Source organism: Cyanistes caeruleus, chromosome Z, assembly GCF_971803275.1.
Source record: "Cyanistes caeruleus chromosome Z, bCyaCae1.hap1.1, whole genome shotgun sequence".
Classification (NCBI taxonomy): domain Eukaryota; kingdom Metazoa; phylum Chordata; class Aves; order Passeriformes; family Paridae; genus Cyanistes; species Cyanistes caeruleus.
This window is the reverse complement of record NC_141732.1, coordinates 63022261-63040765: the sequence shown is the minus strand read 5'-3', so window position 1 is coordinate 63040765 and position 18505 is coordinate 63022261. Positions and strand designations below refer to the sequence as shown.

Below are 18505 nucleotides of genomic sequence, written 5' to 3'. Positions count from 1 at the left end.
TTGCACCTCATGCATATTTTACTGCAGCTAGTCATGACTTAATGCAACGGCAGGCATGAGAAGCTGGCCTTGAGGATGATAGGCAAATTGCTTTTTTTTTCTTTCTATAGAAGATTAAACTTGCTTTGATGGCATAACCTTGGTTCCTTTCTCCTGCTCTCATTGCCTTTCCTCCTCTGCCACAGTCTACTTTATAATGCATTATGTTTCCCATTTCTGCCATCAGAACCAGCAGTCTTAATCCATTGGATCCAGAATCCCACTAAAAAAGCCTTGTTAGTTTCATTCCTCCAGTGAAGGCTATTCCAAAACAATAAAGCTACATTAAAATTTATTGTTTACAATAAATAAGGAAAAAAAAATCTTATAAGCTATGAATCAGAGCCTACTTTATGAGCATAAAGTGTCATATATATAGAATTTTCATGAGTTGTCAGAGTTTACTATTAATTTGATTCTAATGCTTGTGTCTGTGAAACCAGAGAAGCATTACCAGGAGCAGGTGAGGTCTTCTGGAGTTGGCAGGGAGATTGAAAAGGTGACTTCAAAGCTTCTTTTATTCATGGTATTAACACCATTGCTGTTGTGGTCATTTGATGTGAAATACTGGGAATTCAATCCTTCAGAAGAAAGGTCCACAAGAATGGTGTCCTAGATGACCAGGTTCTAAAGGGTAATTGTGTTACTTTAGCACTTTGGAAACTTTGTCCTGGAAAACCTAGTTGTGTGATAGGTTATCAGCCTCAAAGATCTCAAATCCAGGCAAGCAATTTAAATGACCTGGCATTTATTCCTCAGGGTGGGGAATGATACAAAAAAGAAGTCCACTTCTGCCTAAGATTCTCGTTGTATAGAGAGACATTGATGCACCCATCCAGTCTCTTGTGCTAATGCTTGATTTACGTTTTCCTTTATGTAACCTTTGAAACCATCAGAAGAAAATGGGCAGTCATTTTCATGATCATTCAATATAAGTAAGGAAGGCAGAGAGTGGATTAGTCTTTGTTTCTGGCCTGCCACAAAAGACATCAAGCTACAAACTGCCGAAGTGCTAGGTAAGTTCATTCAGGTCTTCCACTCAGAATCCTTAGTGGAGGGAGCTGTGAAATACCTTATTGCTTTTTTACTTCTGAAGAAAAAGTGTTTAGTAACTCTTTACCTGGGTCAGTTTGGTACTAATAATGCCTCATGCTGATTTCATTAAGACTTTTATGTTTTCATCATGAGGATTAAGGTGTTTCTTCCAATATTAAGCAGGAAAGTGCCTAAAAATATCAGTTGGGATAATAACTTATTCCTGTTCACATCACATTTACTTGTTATGGACAAGAGAAAATGAGGTGTTTTTATCCATGATTTCAAAGTATAGAAAAAAAATTGGCAATGTTTGCTAGTATAGCCAGTAAAACAGAATCTTTCAAATCAGTTGTGTTCCCATACCTAAGCTAATTTACATGGATAAATCTCAGAGGCTAAATCTTTACTTTCCATTATCCTAATTTCCAAATACCATGATGATCCATGATATTTATTACCAAATATATATATTTAAATGTACATTTAAGTGGAGTTTAACCTCTTAACTGTATGTCCTAGTCTAACATAGTGGCGATTCAATTGAAGATATTTCTGCCACTATTGATGTTCATAAGGCATAAAGATTATAAAACCAGACCAAAGCAATGGCCTATGCCATGCATGACTCTGGTTGATTCCTTGGGTATGCACTAGATGGGAGTTCATAATTATCTATAAAAACCTATAATTTTTAAAAATTCAAATTTACATTTAGAATCCATTTAATCAGGCATAAAGTTACCTGTTATTGATGGGCAGCTGAAGGATCATTCTGTGATATGGTTATTTTCAAAAGTAATGAAATAGCTTTAAAGTAACAGAATATTTTTCTAGTTTCCTAAGTAAAGTGGAGAATGTTGGGAACTTTATTCAATATTGCAAAGTAGCATATACCTAAACTTTTCTTTTTTCTCTTATGTATTATATATAGCAACTTAATGAAATGGAATAATTTCAGACCCCTGGAAAAGATTACAGAATGCCCTAGAATACTTGAGTTACTTGTGGCATCAGTGGGTAATGCATTTTGTTAATGGATTAATAGCGTGGCCTGTTTGCATATTTTTCTTTACTTGTTTGCTACCAGCAGATTAGTGTATCAGTCATACATGTATATATGCTTGCAAAAATGTATTTTCAAACTTCATAAAGATGTTTTGATAAGTGTAAGTACAACACATTTTTTTTCTTGTCAATGAAATTTCATTGTGTCCAGTATTCATACCTGACAAACATATGTGCTTTCACCTAATCTTTTAGTCCTCACATTTCCTTTCAAGTACATATACTCCCAAACTAGAGTTTATGCTGTATTTTCTTTTGGTTTCAATATAAGTGATTATTAGAACAATTGCTGGACCAGCATAAAATCCATATCGTATCTTTCAAGAGAAGGTAAGACATTTGTTATACAGAAGATATAGACAAGTGCCTTTCTAACATTTATCTTCCTATATGCAGAATTACAAGAGGGAGTTACCTGTTTAAGTAAAGAAGGCCAAGTAGTGCACTACAGTATCTTATTTAAGACAGGATCCACCCTGAGAAAGGATTTCAGAACCTTTGTTCTTGATTTAAGTTCTTATACCAAGAATTTTAAAATGGCTTTTTAAAATTCTCCTTGGGCTCAGAGACTAGGACAAAGTACCTTGAAAAGAGTATTTCTCCTTAACCTGATCTAAACATATCTCTTGTTTTGCATTATGAAAATAAAAAGTGAGGTAAGGATACAGAGAAGAAGCTGCACTAAGCAGAAAGATACATAAGGATTTAGCAAGCAGTGAACATAAACATTGCATACAAATAGCTGATTCACTTAACTTATTTTAGCAAGGTGTATTTCAACCATCCACAAACAACTAGCATCCTGGAGCCTTTACAAACACTTTCAAATATTCTACATTAAAAACTGGTTTATTTGCTTACACAAGCCTGAATTACAGCCATACAAGCATGATTTTGGTACCCAAAGAAATCATAGCAGCTGAATAAAGGTTTTCACTTTCACTAGTACACAGTTGAACAAAAAGTGTTTTTTCCATGGGAATTGCTATAGCTCTAGTAAATTTGTTTGAAATGCCCACAAACTGTGTGTTTGTGTCATAAATAAAAGGAGATTTTACTTTGTAAGGAAAAGAACACAATGGTAGCTGTATGTGTGCAGCAGAATTAGGTAAATTATGGCGTCTCAGGAATGAAATCAGCCATTATCCCTTGAAGAAAGTAGACAGCTGGGAAGCTGAATTCTGCTCACTATAGCAAGTATATATTTAACTTCACTGAAGTGCCTAGAGTTACATTAATGAATCCATCTGAAGAACTCAATTGGGTCTTCCTGTCTAGACTTGAGAAGTAAATAAATATTACCTAATGTATGGTACTCAATACAACAAACCAAATCACATTTATATATGCTTGCTGCAAGATGAAGCAAGCCACTATTTCAGATTGACATCTGTACTTTGTTTAGTCTGTGTTTTATTACTCTGCCTGTTCCTTTTATTCAGCCACTGTGATTGATACACTGACAGCAAGTGATGCCTTTCAGAAAAGGCCTCATTCAGTTATAGGAACAATAGGTCAAGTAAGCAATTTAAGTGCTTGCTGTTCCATCAAGTAACAGTTCTGAAGACAGCCATGTGTTTACACAGGTCCAGGTGCTATGCAATATCTAAGAGAAATAAGCTCAGCCCAAAAGTGAGACAATTTTCCCCCTGCCTGGAGTCCATGACTTATCCATAATAGCACCTATTTGTATAGTTTTAACTGACAAATGGCACTACCTTCAGTTTTGGACAGCCATTACTCACATAAGTGGATTTTTAAAAGCAGTAGGATTGCAGAAAGCAGCAATCCCTATGTTGGTTTCAGCTGCTGTGAACTGCTTTGCAGAAAAATTAGTGTATTTAGTAAATTGCAATTTGTCTTAGTAACAATGGTGGTTTTTAAAAGTTATCAGCTGGATAGAGCCCAAAGTTAACACTGTCACCTTTTAATTTTTTCACCCTTTTGATTTTACTCTACTGTAGTGACCATTTAACCAAGGATAACCAAATAAAGCTCAGCAGAGGGGAAGTGATAGGTATGGTGAATTCATTCTGCTTTTCAGGTGTCAGGATACTCAGTCCATTAATAAGAGCAATGCTTTCACAGCAAGCAGAGAACTTACACAGCTCTTTGTCCTTTAGTTGCCTATGTACTATCCAGAAGAAAGAGTTCTTTTCAGTGTAAAAGATCAATTTTGGGATGTAGTATCTTGAAGAGATCCATATTTTAAGCCCTTAGGAATATAACTGTCAAGGCCTACATCATTAGTCTGTAGGCTCCATCAGCAGTTGTTTTAGGATTGCAGCTATAATTAACAAGAGCTGTGCTGGTGCTTGTGACTGCAGGTGGGCACAGACAAACCTGCCAAACCTTCATATACAGACCTGTACCAGACTTCTTAAAAAGAGCATATAGAAAGCAAATCTGCAATATTTTTTGTAATGCAATGTAAAGCATACTCAGTTATACTGGAGAAAGAATAGAAAATGATGCTTCAGATTTCCATTCTTTATTGCGAACAGATTTATATTTAAAATGCCAAGGTCAAAAAAAAAAGTAATAAATACTTCACTTTAGGCTGTAATAAATTAAAAAAAAATTAACAAGGAATGCACTTTGCCAGCCACAAGTGTGGGTATTTTTGAAAAATAAGGAAAAAAACAGTATGGCCATAGTTCACAGTTAAGCAACCAGAAGCTGCTTGTTACAATTATCCCCAACAACGGAGCTCTCTCCCTTCCCTCCCTTTCCAGATGTGTATTCACAGTTTAACTCCATCAGAGATGCTCTCCTACAGAGCAAACACACACTCTGCTCCGAGTTCAAGTCTAAATATATCTTTAACACACATGAAGCAAGGAAAACTATGATCCGAAGAACTCCTTGTCACAACACTTTAGTCCATCAAGTAGATTTAGGCTTCTAATAGATGTGTGCCCAGCACACTTGGACAGTCCAGTTTTCGTACCACCACACATCCATCATCAACATACTAGTTGCTCCACCATCTCCACTGTAGATTCACAGTGAACAAGAGTCCATTTGGTTTAACAGAGTCAGTTCCTTCAGTTACAACGCTGCAGCAGCATGTTCAGAGCATATTCCATTCTGTGTTTTAGTTCCAATGAACATCCAGAAACCAGAAGAGCTGTCAGACGAAACGTCGTGGATATCCTGTCTTCATTTATGTAGGTAAGGAGATATTCCTCACTCTGATTGCAAATTATGACTTTTGTGTGATCATGGTAGAAATTTACCTGTAAAAGAGAAGTGAGCTGCTGTTTGTCTACATTCTCTATTTCTGAGACTTAGCTAGTTTTACTACAATAAAGTATTTTAAGACATTTTCTCTGGTGATGCTGACACACTTACTTGAAACGTGCCATCATTGAAGAGCATCATTAAAGCTTTATCAGATTTGAGCCACTGTAAGAGGTAAAGCCTGGGTCTGCGTACATCTGTTAGGCTGGGCAAGTCTCCTCCCTAAGAAAGGGAACAGGTTATGTTAAGCACTCAGTTCACACATTTAGTGTATTCTTACAACTCAGGACCCTGAAGGTGCTGAACTTACATCCATGAGGTTCTCCTCCATATAGTGAGAAAAATACTTCAGTACAGTTACTTGGCTGATGAACTGTTCAGGAGCCTCTGGGGCTGAGAAGACAGAGCATTGGCCTAGCTCAGCATAGTAGTGCACTGTCCTGAAAGAGATAAAAAGAAAATAAGGAGGTTAGTGATAAGAAAAAAGGATTTCACATTTAAAACTGCCTTAGTGAGTTGTTGGCTTTGTAATGATTCTTACTTTTTGTCTGGCAGAAGGCTCATATGTGCGCCATTGTTGAAGAGAACACCAACAGTGTGATCTGACAGCTGGTACCCAAAGCCATACTTGTTGGAGTAGTCCACCCATTTTGTAACCCACTGGAAGGATGCTGTCAGCTGTTCTTTGGGATTGCTGTCTGCTTCTGGCATGTTCTCCAGACATCCTCTCAATACTCTTGCAACTGTATCAGCAACACTTCCCATGGTACTGTCTTCCAAACCTGAAAAGGAAGGACTATTAGACTGGCAAGAGCACACAGAGAAAATTTTCATTCTAAACCTTTCAGTTACCTATATTGTAAGAAATATGATTTCTTAAATTAAATTTCTAATTTAAATTTTTAAAAAATTTTGGTTTTTACAACATCAAAAGTAAGAGGATAAAATCAGATGTTTATTTCAATCTTTTAAGATTAAGAAAAATAAATGTGTGATTCAGACTTAGAGATCACATTTTGCTGCACTTACATTCACTACTACTGCTGCAGCTTCCCAAAGTTCCTCTGACTATCATCCGAATGGAGTCTCCAATCTGCTTGGTTTCTGGCAATGCTCCCGGCTTCCCCACTGTTGTGATAAGAGGCTGAATCTCCTAGAAGAGATGTCAGACATGTAAACATCAAACATAACACAAGCCAAAGCTTATACACAAGTTTTGCATGGCTCTCCTGTTTCTCAACAAATGACAAATTCTAGGGAAACTGGTATTCATATACCAAGATTACAAAGTACAAAGAGCTGCTGCTAGACTGAGCTTAAAGCAGCACACCAGGTCTTTCCATTCTTTAGATCTTCAATTTGCATTTCACAGTTGCAGTTCTCTGCTCTTCTGCCCTAGCAAGGGAGCAGCTGTGTGCAGGTCTGAACACCAAATAGTAAAAGATAGATTTCAGCAATTTATTTGAAAAAGGTCTAGTTAATCATGAACTGAAACCCTGTATTTGGAATATTGAGAAATAGCACCTGGTAGACAAGTTAACACACTGGAAACAATGGAGTCTAGTCAGATACTATAATTACTCAAAAGCCAAAATTTATAGTCTCCCTACAAAGGCTACCATACCTTTGTGATGCTTGTTTAAGCCCTCTTAAAGCAACTCTGCTAATCATTTAAGCTTGATTATGATGTGTACAGCCCCAGTTCTGATATCCAAGTCAAATATAATTTAATTATAGTTACTCCACCCAACTGTTACTGGATTTGAATTGAACTGCACTGGCATATACCTCATCTGTCTTGTGTTTGGGGGCCTGCTGGGTTATCGATGTCTTCTTCAAATCATGTCTGAGCTTGTAGATTTCTTCATCTTCTTTAGCTAGCTTGTCTGCAACACAGGAAAAAAATACTTAACTCTGAATCTGGAAGTGCTATTGAATCATAGAAAGCATAACAAGTTAGCTGCAGAAAACAAATTGTCTCTCCAGCAGCTTCTTCTCAGCCTGCCATAGTCTCCCAGAGAAATTATGCCATTACACACAAATCACTTAAGAGACTAAATTTCAACAGACATTACAAACTAACAGCCAACCAATACAGACATGGATGCTGTAAGAAGCATTCACATATGTAAGGTCACATAGGTGGGCTGGCTACCATCAATACTTACCAAGAAAAAAAAAAAAATCAAAACCAACCCAGAAAAGCTCTGAGACATAAGTTTTCTGTTGCTATCTCACTGATGTATACTAATATGAAACTGATGCAATAGACATAAGTGGACTGTTTCTAGGCTTGAACTTACTATGTGTGTCGAAGTATCTGGCCTTATCCTTTTTACCCCCAAAGAGAGCAGCAGCTGCTTTTTTGAAGAAATTTTTAGCAGGACTTGACAAATGGAAATCAGGAACGGTGTGACAACAGCTTGCAGACAGTCTATCAGGTGTAAAGCCCTGTGGAAATGCAGCACAAAAGATTTTTAGACCACAGAGTGAATTTTTATGTTTTGGTTTTTTTTTTTTTTCAACACTAATAACAGGCAGTACAAACCTGTAAGAAGAATTCATGTCTCATTATTTCATCTAAACTGGGCCGATCTTCAGGGTTTTTTGACAACATGCTAGCTATTAAGTGCTTTGCAGGTGCCAAGAGAGATGAAGGCAGGCTGTATCTTGCTTCCCTTATACATCTGTATGTTTCTTTAAGATTTGTAGTCTCAAACGGGGGTCTTCCCAACAGCATTGTATACCTGTTTAAAGGCAAAGGAAAACTATTTTATTTTACACACCCACCATACTTGTACCTACAGCTACAAAAAAAGGCTTTGTCCATCTCAACATGATGAATTTCTGCATTTGAGCTACACATGTATGAAAGGCTGTAAATGGAGCCAGTACTGCATCCCCTTTTAATTCACCGAAGTCCTAAGCCAGTGATAGATATATTACATTTCAAAGGCAGGGAAGTACTTACATTACACAGCCTAAGGCCCATATATCAGATTCACAGCCATGCCCTTGTTTGTTGAGGACTTCTGGAGAGAGGTAATTTGGTGTGCCACATATTGTTCTGAAAAATCAAAGACACCAGAAAGCTGGTTAGTATTTCAAATACAAAGAGGAAGGAGCTGTTTCTCATAGGGCAGGTTTTCCTCTCAAGTTCAGACAGGAGTTTAAGACATCTAAAGAGGAGCTGTAGGAGCTTTGACACCATAGATGCTTTTTTGTTACGTCTTCATGATACTGGAGGGGCAGTAAGTAGCTTTTGCTATGGAACATAACTTCTCATTTTCATACTAGTTGAGTTTTACTTGCTACTAGACTTTACATTTTTGATGCGCCTACCTCCTCCTGTGCTCCAGTGGTTCCAGCCTCGCTGCCAAGCCAAAGTCACCCAGCTTCAGTTCCATATTCTCATTGATGAAGAAGTTACCTGGCAGACAAAGAAATTCCAGTTAGTCCATCTCTGGCAAGGTAGGAATGCATTTGCCACAGGTGCTGAGTCATACTTTGTTCAGAGCCAGAAACTAGGCAAGTTTTTTGTTTTGGGTTTTTTTTTAATATTTTAAATTAAGAATGCTTAATGTCATCCCTTATGCACTATGAATTCCCACTGTAAAGACAGACTAAGCTGATTTTACTAAACAATCACCATAAAATGATAAAGTGGTACAATGCTGATGGGGCTGGAGGAATGTGTTTTGAAGCTAGCAATCTGGAGAACTTACCTAGCTTAAGATCCCTGTGTAAGATTTCCTGTTCATGAAGATACTTTAGCCCTGACACAATTTGCCTGAGGTAGTATCGTACTTCTGGTTCTGTCAATACCTTCCTTGCTTTTAAGATGTGAGCCATTGACTGCAGAAGCAAAACACAAGCAGAGATGTCACTGATAATTCATGCACAAAATTCACCCTAAGCAAAAGTAAATGAGTGCACAGAGAAACAACTAAAGCCACAAAAAAAACCAACTTTTACACATCGCACATATAAATTAGTTGCAGATTCCAGGTAAGTAAATACTGGATTTCTCCCAGTTGATGCTCACCCTTCTACTGCAGTATTCCAGAAGAATGTAAATGTTCTCTCTGTCTTCAAAGTAGTGGTAAAACTGCACAATATGTCTATGATTAAGCATTCTGTGCAGCTCAATCTCTTTATCAATCTGAAAAGACAAGACAGTAGGAAAGAAGAAAGGTGTTGTTAGCCTTACTTCCACAAGGTTGAGCAGCCAGCTCTATCAGAACCATTTCATGAAAAGGGGTAGGCAATCCAGCACACAAAAAGCTCGAGAATAAAAAAATAAAATAAAAAAAATAATTCATGCATACATACCTTCTCTCTTTGATGAGGTTTTGCTACTCGGCTGTGAGGAATGATTTTCGCAGCATAAACTTTATTTGTTGTCAAATCTGTCATCTCGTAACACTTGGCAAATCCACCCTAGAGAGACATCGGAGAAAAAGGCAATTAGAGCAGGTAAAAATGCAGTCCCGCACTTAGTCATTCACCAGCTCATGTATTAGTCAAGAAGCGCAACTTCCTTAACAAAGGGCAATTTTTTAAGGACAGGTCCTGGGTTCATCGTCTGTCGGAAGGCTCGCGCTCCCCACTCCCCGCATGCAAGATCCAAGTCATTCCCGCGGGCTCGCCCGAGCCGAAGGCACGGTTCCGGGGCAGGAAGGGCGCTCGGGCGCACCGCGGCTGGCCCGGGCGGCGCTGGGCAGGTGGTGGGCGGCAGCGCGGCGCTCTCCGCGGAACGCAGCCCCGCGGGGACAGCGCCCGCCAGCCGCCCCGCGCTCCGCCGGGAAGGGCGGCGAGCTGGCCACACCGGCCGTGGCCTCGGGAGGGCACCGAGCTCGCCGCGGCCATTACCTTTCCGAGCACCTTGCCGCGGCAGTAGCGCTTCCCCGTCGTGGGGTCGGTTATAATCCGGGAGACCTCGGCTGCGGGGTGGCCGTGCTGGTGAGGCTGCTGGTGCGGCGGCTCCTCCGCCTTCTTCCTGCGCGACTCGCCGCCGGCCGCTCTGCCCGCCGCCGCCTCGCAGCACTTGGCACCGCCGCCGCCCGGTGGGTGGGCGATAGTCCGCAGCAGCTCCATCACCGCGCCCCGCCGGCTCCGTCCTGCCTGCCCGCCTCGGTCCCGCTCCACCAGCCCGACCCGACCCACCCGCTCTGCCAGCGACGCCGAGCAGCTGCCCCGCTCGTTCTTTATAAAGCGGGCGGCGGCTCCGCCCCAACGCTGAGGGGCGGCCCCCGCCCGGAACCCGCTCCGCCCGCCCGGCTCGGCCCGCCCCGGGACGACCCGAGGAGAGCTGGGCAGCGCCGGGCTGTACTGCTGTGCCCTTCGTTGCCGGGCTGTGCGGGTCTGTCGTCCCTTGCCTGGCTGTGTGGCGGGAGCAGAGCGGAGCGGACAGGGGCTGAACCACTCTCTTGTATCCGTAGAGCGGCGGAGGCTGCTCTGGCCGCCACCGTCCCGTGTGGGAGCTCGACAAAGAGAGCTTCAGCGTAAGCTGTGTTTTCCTCGCTCGAGGATTGCTGCGTGCGGGGCCGTGGGCGTCGGTGATGGACGATCCGAGCTGTGGCCTGTGGGAGCAGCCCCGAAACGCGTGCCTGTTGCTGCACGTGAGGAAGGGAAGGAGTTTGTCCCGCCTGTTCCAAGGCAGCTCCACCGCCGCAGGGACACGGGGCCCGCATGGAGCTGAGGCCCATGGGCTTGCTCAGATGGTGTAAATCATTGGCGTGAATGCCCCAGTGCCAAGGGGCTACCGTGTCCCTCCCTCCGTAAGGAGAGCCCGTGCCTAGGGACACCCCCCACAGCTGTCTGACAGCAGTCAGCTCTAAAATCTCTTCATATGGAGCAAATAAATCAAGTTGGAAGGCACCTGAAGGCAATTGTATAGGGCTTCTCTACAGACAATTGCTAAAAAGTGAAGCGTGGTCTGGAAGAAAAATACTGGAATGTGAAACAATTTTACATTTCTCCATTCTGAAGATGCAAAAATGCCAAAAATCACTATTTTTTCAGTATGTTACATATTTCTGAAGTAGTATTTTCTTGTTGGCAGACAAAATACTTCTACCTGCTTTCATTGCCTGTAAAAATCAAGGACTAGTTGATTTAGTAGAAACGACTCCCAGAGCATGTAACTCTGTAAGTTATTTCAGTGTTAGTCCCTGAAAATGTCTCATTTCACATCTTAAAATAACAGAATATACTTATTTGAGAGTGTCAACAGCAGGATGCATGCCTTAACAGAAGACACAAAGTCCTGCCGGCCAAAACCAGCAAAAGTGTAGAACAACAATATTTGTTTATTTGTTTCTCTCCATAGGTATTGCTGTACGAAGGTAACAGTGCTCAAGTGTTACACTGGATTGTGTACACTCTTCTTCTGCCCATCTGCAGCTTTTTAAAGGGCATGTGCTGCCTTCCTAACTCACCTAACTGACTCCTAGTCAGGTAACATTTATATTATTAGTCATTAACCATAGGGGTAGAGGTGAAAATAAAAAGGGAAAATTGGGATACACAGACACTGTTCTGCCCTGTGCCTTCTCAGCCCTTTGTGTAACAGGCATTGGCTTCCGAGAAAAATATTTTTACCCTCACATAACCTTACCTTTCTCCAAATTTCTCTTTTTGGCAAAATCAGTTACAAATAATAAACGTGATTAGTGTGCATTGCTTTGGTCTGGTGCGCTGAAAGGCTTCTGGGTGAAGGGGGAATAGGCAGAATAGAAGTACACGTTTTCCCTCCTCTGGGAAGAAGTGGTACTGCACATGCTAAAAAGCAAATGTAAGAAAAACAAGCTTTGTCTGGTAGAGGTTTAGGGAAGATTGGTAAGCTCGACTTTAAGAGAACACAAACAATGGTTAAAGCCAGGTACACAAAGTGTTCTGATAAGCAGGACTGGCACTATTTGTTCTCACCTACTTTGCCGAAATGAAGTATTTAAACTGTGTTCCCTCTGACTTAAAAAAGTCAGTCATGGGGCAGTCAACTACTGCCCCATGCAGCAGTTACTCGAAGACTGATTGTCCCACTTTCACACAGGGAGCATTTATCTAATACTTACCTCAAGGTGCCAAGTTTACCGTACTATTTATTGTGAGGTTTACAAAGCAAATGTGCTTTCTTCTAAAGGTGATCTCTTGGATAAAATGACATTACAGTAAATGTTTTAAGCCAACCTTTTTATATCTTGTGAGGAAAAGGCATGTGCTCTGTAATCTCCCACATTTTCTTCCAAATTACATTAGCAAAATGCTCAAATGTACCTGCAGCTTGTACAAGAAGCTTACTTGCAAGCTGGCTAAGATTGCAGCAGCTCTGTAGCCAAATCAGCATACAGCATTACAGTTTCCCTGCCAAGAAACAGGGCAAACTCAGGCCTCAGGCATTCCTTCTGTCTCTGTCTCTAGAAAAAAAAGCAATCACTTATTCCTACAGCTCCATTTTGACACAAGTATACAGATGCTCATAAAAACCATATTACTGAGGGTCTGGGAAGACTGAGTGTGCATAAATCTCTGGTTCAGATGAGGAATGGGAATTTGACAGTCAGTCTGTTTACAGGCTTGTGGGAAGAACATCTTGCCAGGAACTGCTTATTTTCACCCTAACATTATGAAGTGAGGTGTTCAGAGACTTAAATTTCTAAAAAGAAGTACATTAAATCTTGGATGTCCAACTTCATTAATATTACGGAGCTTTGTCACTGTGTTCATGAGCATGATTTTGCCAGGGAAACCAAAGCTTTATATGAAACCAGGACCAACACCATATACGTGACTTCCAGACTGACTCTCAACTGAATTTTCTGAATATTTAATGCTACTCATATGATTTTCCCTACCTAGAATTCCATCTAAGCCAATTCAGTATGCTCCTACAGGCAAACACACAATTCATACTAGATTTGGGTGGCAGCCCACACCTGGTTTGGCAGGCAACACTGACCTTTTACCTGGCTGACCTCATCATTTGATTTCTGCTATCCGGTTAGCTGTTAGCTCTCTTGCCTCAGGTTAGTTTTGGTAGAACCATATTTTTCATTTAGCTGGTCATGGAGTGCCCTCAGCTGTTTAAAACAGGTTATGGCAGTCTGTCCTAAAATAAGTGTATTCTTTTTAAAGATGGGACAAACTTAAGAGTTCCATGAATAACGTCTTCACTGGAATATGTATCATATATATAAATATAATATATATATATATATATATAACATATAAGTGGCTTACTTTTAGAAAATCACCCTATAGGAAATGTGTTATTAAAACTGGGACTTTTACACGAAGTTCTTCATGATGTTTGTGACTTGTCTTGAGTCTATTGCTAATCTTACTTCATTTTAGTATTTACTGATTGACTAAGTCTCATTTCTCTTCTTGATTTATTACTGTCTTGGTTTAGGGCAAATTTGGGAGGAAAATTCCGAATGGGATTTTTTTAGAAAGCAGATTCAAGCAGACCCTCCCTTCTACTGACCCGGGAAAGATTTCTTTGGAGAAAAGTGGAAAAAATTTTTTATTTAATAGGCAAAGTACATGCAAACATGGAAAAAAATTAATAATATTAAACAGTGGAACTTTGCGGTGTTCTGAAGAAATGGCAAATTCAGAAAGTCCTTGTCTTAGGGTGTAGTTTGGCTTGTTCAGTCTCTTATCAGTCCCTCCTGCACTGGAAAATGCCATGTCCTGGGCCCTCATGGGCCACAGGCGTGAGCTTCTGGTGTTTTTCTGGGTTTTCAGTCCAGAGCAGGCCTGAACAGCTCCAAGAAGAAGAAAATCCACAGTGCGGGGTATTTCTCTGCCTCAGCTAGCTAAAAATTAATGAAAAGCAGAGGAGAGCTCTCTCCCAGTGTCCATGCTGCAGACAGCACAGTCATGAGAAGGATGTGAAAGAGCAAGTGAAGTTTCTGAAAACAAACTCTGCACTTCTTTCCTCCCTTTGCTCTCTGGACCAGTCTTAAAGGTGCAGAACTTAATATGTAACATAAACAGAACAGATGACTGGGGATACAAGCATCCTAAAGTCACCCCAGGACAATTGCCTAACTTATCCTCTTAATTTCCAGCTCCACACCAGCCTTCTCTCTCCACCTCATATGGATCTGTATGTTCTCTGTTATTGTTTCCCACACTTCTCCTGTTCTCCAGGGCACTTGTTTTTGTGTTTCCAGTAATGTATTAATTTCTAGGGTTTCTGGCATAGGCATCCTTAACAAATAAATTATAAAACATGCAAAAGCTTGTCTAGGCATAGAATTAAACATTTGCTCTGATGCTGCCATGCAGTTTCAGTGTGTCATTTCCCTTGCAGAATTTTATTGTCATAGTTTGTTCTTATACACAGGTATGATACAATTTGCTCTCCTTAAATCATTGCAGACATAGTGCAAAGCAATTGTTTCTGTTATAATGAATGTATTTTATTTTTTTTTTGTTTGAAGCTTGGCAGTGCTCCCAAAGATGTAAATTCTTTTGTGGTTTCTTTCAAAGTGATCTACTAATTAAAAAGCAGGCAGACTACCAAGAGCTTAAGGCAATCATATGTTTTCCCAGAAAGATCTCCCAAGAAAAGAGGAGGGTGTTTAGGGCAGTGGTCACACAGACTGTGCTAACTTTTAGTTCCTTCTGGGGTGGTGCCAAGGTTGGTTCCCTCCCTGCCTGCTCAGTGTAAGTTTCCTGGGGCTGGCAGGAAGACAAGCTTGCAGTTGTGGTGGTTATAGGATCCCATATTTGGTCCCCAGAGACACAAAACTCTATTTCTTTGAATTTCATAGATGCTTACATGGTCAAGATTGATGGATGGCTCTGAAGGTGTTCACCCAGTGCAATGATAGAGTATGAAAATAATATAGCTCCAGCCAAATGTCAGTGTCAAGTGAAGACATTGTCAAAGAGACTCATCTTCTTTTTAACCCTCACTACTCTCTCATTCTTCCTCTGTGCTGCCTGGGTTGAACAATGCCACACAGCTTTATTACAGGCACTACCCTTGCCCTCAGAAAGTACAGTAACACCGTCATACAGCATCTGCTTCTAAAAGTGAAGTCAGACCACAGGTTTGCACTTGGTGTTATTCTTCTCTTTTTTTTTTTTTTTCACAGCTTGACTGCTTTTTCTTGCATATGCCAGACCAAAACAAAGATTATACTAACCTCAAAGTTGAGTACTGCAAAAGTAGGCTCTAAAGCTTTTGTCTTTAAAGGTTTTAAAAGAGAATACTGTCAGATACATCATTTCCTTCAATGAAATTCTCTATGGCCACTGTTTGCCACCTTTAAATGCGTTGAGAAAAAACGAGAGTGCAAACTGTATTACCCATCCATAAGAAACTGTTAAACCTAATGACCACAAACACATGAAAATATTTCATGAAGTGTCCTGTAGGAATCCCATTCTGGATTTTTCTGCAATGTGAACTCTCCTAAGTGCTTACTTAATTGAAGAACATCTGTCCACAAGACATTGTGGCCACTCAGTCTGCTGTCAGCATATTTTTTCAAAAGTTTCCAATGCTTCTGGTGCTTCTTGGTCACATTTAAGGGGCTCAAAACTTTGTGAGTCCAGGACTTGAGACACCACATGCTGGTGATGGAGTTTTTATGGCCAGAATTAGCTTGCCTCCTGTATAAATGACTGCTAGGCCCATTATGCAACTGCATAGATCATGCAGAAGGAACAAAGATCTGTGGGATGGTAAAGCTTCATGATCAGTATTAGAGACATTAAGCTTCAAACTTGAGAAACAATTGGAGTAGTGTTTTATGCCCTTAAAGAACTGTCTAGAATCTTTTGTGTTGGCTTTTTTTTTTTTTTTTAATTTATCCCTTTTCAGTGCCCAAATATCTTACACATAAGACCTCCTTGTTAATGGAAAGAATGCCAAAGGGTAGTCAAAATCCTCTAAACAGAACAAAGAGGTCAGTACTTCAGTTGATATGTTTCCCTTCCTGATCTCCTTTCCCCTTTCCAATTTCAGTCTTCAAGTACTGCAGGATACAGGACAGAAGAGTTGCTTACCACTTAGGCTAAGTGCTTATTTTCTTTCTGTGGATAGATCAGCAGCTTCCTGAATCCTAAGGGCAGAAGCCAGTGTTACTAGGGCTCAGACAACACAGACAACACAAGAATAGGGTTATGAGATATATAATGTAAGAGTCTATGTCATAGGTTATCTGTCTCCATGACACTCTCTTCTATCCAGAACAACCATACCTGTTTTTTAGTCACGTGTTGGCAGTAATTAGACATGTACAGTCCACTTCTGACTATGTATTATAAACATGAAGCACAAAAAAGGAGAACATTTATGAGATTGTAAACTTTTTTTGGTCTTACTTTCTGTAATTAACTAGGATTGTAGAACAAAGCAGATACAAAGATTCAAATGTTTGGGCTAACAGGAGTACCAGTCATTATTCTTAATCCTCAGCAGTCGCAGCTAATGTCCAAACAGAACAAGACGGTCTAAAATGCATGTCTAAAGAATTCTTGGATATAGAGAAACTCTGGAATTTAGAGTTGAAGGTAGGTGAGTTGAGGGTCTACAGAAAAATTAGTTACTGCATAATTAGATATAAGACAGCACTCCTGATCAGCACAATAGGTATGAGAGGAGCTCATTGCTACCAAAGCAAGACGTGCCAAAAGCAGTCCTGAATAGAGCAGAATAGAGTCTGCTCAGGAAAAAAGTGGGCTGAAAGCTGCTGTTGTCAGAGGCAAGTGAAGCAACCAACTCATCTGTGAAAGAAGGGCATCCTGTCCTCTCTTTCTCATTGGGATTTGATTAAACTAGATGAACAATTTTTATCTTTCACAGATTGTGAGGTGCCCCTGCTCAGGGAGGCAAAGATTTAGTTTCAGATAAGCATTGTTAAAGTGTGAGACGTGGCTGTAAAGCCCGACTAGTGTGAATTCCAAAACTCTGCCTCCGAGGATGGGCCCTGTGAGCCCAGGAAGAAACTCTACCCTAGACCCCTCGTGGGGTGGCAGGGGTTCTGACTGGTGTGTTCCTTGCTGTGTTCCTAGTGGTCCCTGACCTTGAACTCCACCCTGGTTCTGTCCCTCAAAACCCCTCACCCTGCCTCTCTTCAGGGCTCTCTGTCTCTGGATCTGAGTTTGTTCCCATGCTGAATAAATGGTTTCCTGAGCAGAAGCTTGTCTGGTTGAGTCCCATGCTGGTAACTGTAGCTTCTCTGGATGCGATCCTGAAGCTGCGGAATGCGACAATAGTTTTCTTCAATATACTCCTCTAAGATAAAAACAATTAAGAAAGCATGTCGTAAGGAGACTTAACACCATATGTTACCATTGAAGTTTTGACATGACACAGGCATGTCAGAAATTCTGTGGAGAACTGAGAACCAAATACTTTTCAATAAACTTTCCTATCTTACATCAGAAAATTTTCTGTGTTTCTTACGTTGTGTTATATATTGATATCTCCAGTTTTTCCAGGTAAAAATACTTTCTACATTTATGTAAATATTTAAAAAGTGGCTGCAACTAAATTTAGTTTATTTCAGTTACACTTGTTCTGATTGCTGATCTGAAGAGTTGAAACATGTCATTAGTAAAGTCAGCGTACCAAATGAAAATAGGTCATACACTGATCAATGGCCTCCAGGGAAAGTTAAGACATCTAGGAAACAGAGACATATAAAGTTTGGTCTGCTGGCCTCTTTCAGAATAGAAATGAGAGCAGGTGATATTTAAGACAGAATGGATAAAAGAAAAGTGAACAAAAAGGATGCCCTAAATAGCTAGATGTGAAAATCCCACTAGATTTTTTTTCCAGCTTTTTTTTCACTTTGATCCTTTCATTCCAGCATGCTTTTCTGATTAAAGCTATTGTTAAAATCAGCCACCCAGGGAAGGTAGGTAGGCCAGTGCCATATTTTCCTTTTCCTGAGTTTAGCTGTATGGTCCACCAAAGACCAAAGACCTCAGGCAGTTATTGGACATCTGCTTTTTAAAGTAGGGAAGCCAGTACCTTGAATAAAGCTACTCATCAGTGGGAAAAAAGCCTACAGGCAAACATATTTGACAAATGCAAACAAAGACAGAACTATGAGAAAAAATCTGCTGGCAAAATGATAAATAAGCTAGCCAG

The 18505-nt window shown here is 40.5% G+C and overlaps 1 protein-coding gene and 1 long non-coding RNA gene across 2 annotated transcripts; one reads left to right on the top strand and one right to left on the bottom strand.

Moving 5' to 3' along the window:
- The first annotated feature begins 965 nt into the window (after nt 1–965).
- Nucleotides 966–6075, top strand: LOC111941347 (uncharacterized). Its single transcript, XR_002869969.2, has 3 exons — nt 966–1055; nt 5244–5316; nt 5941–6075. It is a non-coding gene; the product is annotated as an uncharacterized LOC111941347 (long non-coding RNA).
- PLK2 (polo like kinase 2) lies at nt 4618–11078 on the bottom strand. Its single transcript, XM_086868290.1, has 14 exons — nt 10258–11078; nt 9718–9825; nt 9431–9547; nt 9111–9240; nt 8728–8815; nt 8357–8452; nt 7934–8132; nt 7689–7836; nt 7174–7271; nt 6415–6538; nt 5927–6167; nt 5696–5825; nt 5497–5607; nt 4618–5381 (listed from the first exon to the last, which is right to left on the bottom strand). Exons 1-14 carry the CDS (start codon nt 10480–10482, stop codon nt 5190–5192), a joined length of 2007 nt encoding a protein of 668 aa, XP_086724416.1. The 5' UTR covers nt 10483–11078; the 3' UTR covers nt 4618–5189.
- Nucleotides 11079–18505: the final 7427 nt, after the last annotated feature.